Source organism: Amphimedon queenslandica, unplaced genomic scaffold (assembly GCF_000090795.2).
Source record: "Amphimedon queenslandica unplaced genomic scaffold, v1.1 AMPQUscaffold_13510, whole genome shotgun sequence".
Lineage (NCBI taxonomy): Eukaryota > Metazoa > Porifera > Demospongiae > Haplosclerida > Niphatidae > Amphimedon > Amphimedon queenslandica.
Window position 1 is genome coordinate 4,612 of NW_003546254.1, and position 3,788 is coordinate 8,399.

General features: G+C 32.0%; 1 protein-coding gene, 2 long non-coding RNA genes and 1 pseudogene across 3 annotated transcripts in view; 2 read left to right on the forward strand and 2 right to left on the reverse strand.

Annotated features, from left to right (window-relative positions):
- The window catches only part of LOC109589933 (uncharacterized), a 5,365-nt gene extending 4,605 nt beyond the window's left edge, over nucleotides 1-760 (forward strand). The window contains exon 4 of the mRNA XM_020005912.1: nucleotides 740-760. Coding sequence (XP_019861471.1) covers nucleotides 740-760 — 21 coding nt within the window. The remainder of the gene's footprint in view (nucleotides 1-739) is intronic.
- A 61-nt stretch (nucleotides 761-821) lies between these two features.
- On the reverse strand, nucleotides 822-1,019 carry LOC109590042 (uncharacterized). The gene is made up of 2 exons (XR_002189068.1): nucleotides 901-1,019; nucleotides 822-860 (listed from the first exon to the last, which is right to left on the reverse strand). It is a non-coding gene; the product is annotated as an uncharacterized LOC109590042 (long non-coding RNA).
- A 463-nt stretch (nucleotides 1,020-1,482) lies between these two features.
- LOC109589944 (EF-hand domain-containing protein D2-like) overlaps nucleotides 1,483-3,788 on the reverse strand; it is a 20,397-nt pseudogene continuing 18,091 nt past the window's right edge.
- Nucleotides 2,989-3,712, forward strand: LOC109590095 (uncharacterized). The gene is made up of 2 exons (XR_002189143.1): nucleotides 2,989-3,519; nucleotides 3,578-3,712. It is a non-coding gene; the product is annotated as an uncharacterized LOC109590095 (long non-coding RNA).

Sequence of the window (3,788 nt, forward strand, 5' to 3'; positions counted from 1 at the left end):
CTCGTTTTTAAAAATGCTCATAACTTGAAAATTATTTATCAGAATCACCTCAAACTTTCTACACAGCATAAGGACATCAATGTGTATCAGAAAATGTAATAAAAATTTGATGTGATTTAGAAGGCATTTTTTGGAAAAAATCATGGGCTATAATTTTCAGATTCTTGACATTTTCTTGAAATGGCTGTAACTTGAAAAATTGAAGTTGGAAGCACTTCAAACTTTCTACACAGCATAAGAACATTAATATGTATCAGAAAATGTGATAAAAATTTGGGGTGATTTCGGAGCCATTTTTTGGAAAAAACCATGGGCTTATAGCCTTGGGTATTTTTCAGAATTTTGACATTTTCTTAAAATGGTCGTAACTTGAAAAATTGAAGTTGGAATCAGCTCCAACTTTCTACATAGCATAAGGACATCAATATGTATTTTAAAATGTAATAAAAATTGGGGGTGTTTTTAGAGCCATTTTTTGAAAAAACCATGGGCTATAGCCTTGGGTATTTTTAAGAATTTTGACATTTTCTTAAAATAGCCGTAAGGCCCGTAACTTGAAAAATTGAAGTCGGAATCAGCTCCAACTTTCTACATAGCATAAGGACATCAATATGTATAAAAAAATGTAATAAAAATTTGGGGTGATTTCGGAGCCATTTTTTGAAAAAAACCATGGGCTATAATAATAATAAAAATTATTATCAATTTTTTGAAGGCAATAAATTGTGTGATTCTTTAGATAAATCTAAACTTATGTTAAACACACTTTTTACTGATTACTTTGTAAATAACTTTGATTCTTCTTTAATTTGTTCGTTTCATTTTTGTTGTCCTTGTTTCAATTGTGTCTAAATGTTTTTCTGTTCATGTATTTATTTATGTTCTAGCATTATTATTTACTATGTAATTTTAGGTGGCCAGTCTTGTTACTGTGTTTGCCTTCGATACATCTCTTTTTTTGTTTCTTTTCTTTTTGTCACATTTTATAGTATGTATTGTAAAGTTTATTAATAATAATAATAATAATAATAATAATAGCCTTGGGTATTTTTCAGAATTTTGGTATTTTCTTAAAATGGCCGTAACTTGAAAAATTGAAGTTGGAATCAGCTCAAACTTTCTACATAGCATAAGGACATCAATATGTATAAGAAAATGTAATAAAAATTGGGAGTGATTTTGGAGCCATTTTTTGAAAAAAACTATGGGCTATAATAGCCTTGGGTATTTTTCAGAATTTTGACATTTTCTTAAAATGGCCGTAACTCAAAAAATTGAAGTTGGAATCAGCTCAAACTTGCTACACAGCATAAGGACATCAATATGCAACGGAAAGTGTAATAAAAATTGAAGGTAATTTTATAGCTAATATTTAGGCTTTGACCAAATTTTTTAATTAAGGAGTTATTATGTTTGCAACTCATAAGGGAATTTGATATTTTATTTATAATAAACATAAGGAGTAAAATTAGATTAGTAGGCTCATTGCAAGCAAGACATGTATGGGAATAGAACTTCCTTTTATGGTCACAAACATGATAAATGTTTTCACATGAATGGGAACAATGGAGAAGAATGCCAGAGAAATGAGAATGAGGAGTAAAGGTACAAGGAAAAGCAGATGTTAAAAGGGTACACAAAATAAAAATAGCAGAAAAAGAATCTTTTTTTTCCATACCTCTCTGAAGCTAATTTGATTGTCGTGATCTTCATTGACTTCTTTTATCATGGCCTTCAGTCCAAGGTGGGTCTGGGGCTCTCCCAGTTTCTCCAATCTCCATCATCAGCTTAAGCTCCATAAAATCAATAAAACCACTCTTATCTACATCTGTAGTGAAGGGTAAACTGTGTATCAATTATTATTATTATCATTGTTATTATTGTCATTATTATTATTATTATTATTATTATTGTTTTACTTAGTGTACAACAGACTAATAATATTGTGGTTGCATATTATTATTTTCACGCATGTGCACATCATTATCAGTTCAGCAGGGTTGCCAGATCATGAACAAAGTTCATGTTTCATGACCTTTTCAGCCTTGGCATGAACTTTTCATGAACTACTTTTTTTTCATGAACTTTTCATGAACTTTTGAGACTTTTATAAACTTTGAAAATTCAATGTTTGAGGTTTTGATTTAGCTCTCAAAATCAGCCATCAGCAAGATTTTAGTGATAAGCATCATCTTATGAAAGTTATAAAAATAAATTAATATAGTTATTAAGTAGTTATAAAAGTTATTTCTTGGTTATTAAAGTTAATTTAGTGGTTATTATAGTTAAGTAAGTAGTTATTAATGTTAATTCTGTAGTTATTAACCTGTGGTTGCAAAATTTTGAAAAACATGAACTTTTTTGGGAAAACATAAACTTTTTGACAAAATTTTGTGAACAATTGGCCAAACCTATCTGGCAACACTGCACTGATCAGTTGTCTGACTCATGCTCACTCTCTTCTCTCTCTTCTGTTCTGTTTGGACATCTCTCATTATCACTTCTAATCATCGTTCTATTAACGACTCTTTGAGTCCTATTATTGAAAGAGATTGTTTATTAGCAAATATTAGTTTGGTTATAAACCAACACATCATATCTGAAAAAGAAAGCGCATTAGTGTGTAAACTAGTATGTGTAAACAAGCATTCATTCATTATGTATACTTTACAAATATCTTTCTGTATTCTTTGATTTCTTGTATAGAGAACTCTTTAAACTCTGCGTACACTGACTGGGAGACTTCTCCGTCGTTTATCTGCTGTTGCCTGTTTAACTTGCTTGCAACTGAGCTCAGTCTGATTCAGCCATTTCTATTCTAAAAGTTTACGGTCGCTGTAATAAAGGCCCCCATACACTAGGCAACATGTTGCTTGCAACATTTGTGGTTACTTTGATCTTGTAAGCAACATGTTGCCAGAAATAGAAAGATGTTCTATTTTTGGCAACATGTTGCTTGGTTGCTAGCAACAAGTTGCCTCTTGTATGTATGTTTTATTTTATTGTGGCTATCTACACACCCACTTAGATCTATTTGGATCATTGCATGTTCCGTAAATCCTTCCATGTGCATGTATAATGTAGTTTACGGAGCACGCAAGTGTGATCCAAGTCAAGTCAGTATCTATGGTCATAAAATCTATGCTATGGTCAAGTGGAGTGGTTGTCCCTAAAAAGCGAACCGGACCGGACAAATGGACCCGAAAAGACTAATTTACGGACCGAGCGACGGACCCGATACAAACTAATTTATGGACCCGACCAAGGGACCCGAAAAGCTAAAGTACGGACCCCGCGTTAATGACCACGGACCTGACCGACCTAGCAGCATAGATATCTATGCTAGTATCAGTATCTATGATCTTGCAAACTCTATGATGGCCTAGACAACATACAGAACTTCCGTGAAAAAAATGATTTTTATCTATGGTGATAGTGATGCTATCAGTTGAGTCATAATACAATCAATGAGGCCGTAGTTCATTGTATTGATCACTGATGTCTGTAATTTCAACTTGAGTTAGTAGTTTGTTATATTCATGCATCAGCAATTATTTATTTATTTAAAATTTTACAGTGATCGGCAATGAGAATGAGAACGGTTAAGAAGCTAGATAAAACAAGCACTGAAGGCCTGACCAAGGAAGCACATGATGGCCATGAAGCCAGAATATAAAGAAAAAAAAGAAGTGAAAAAGAAAAGAAAAAGAAACAAAAAACAAAATAGAGAAAGTAAAATACAATCAAAATTAAAACGGTAGTAATGATGATCATAATAATAATGATTA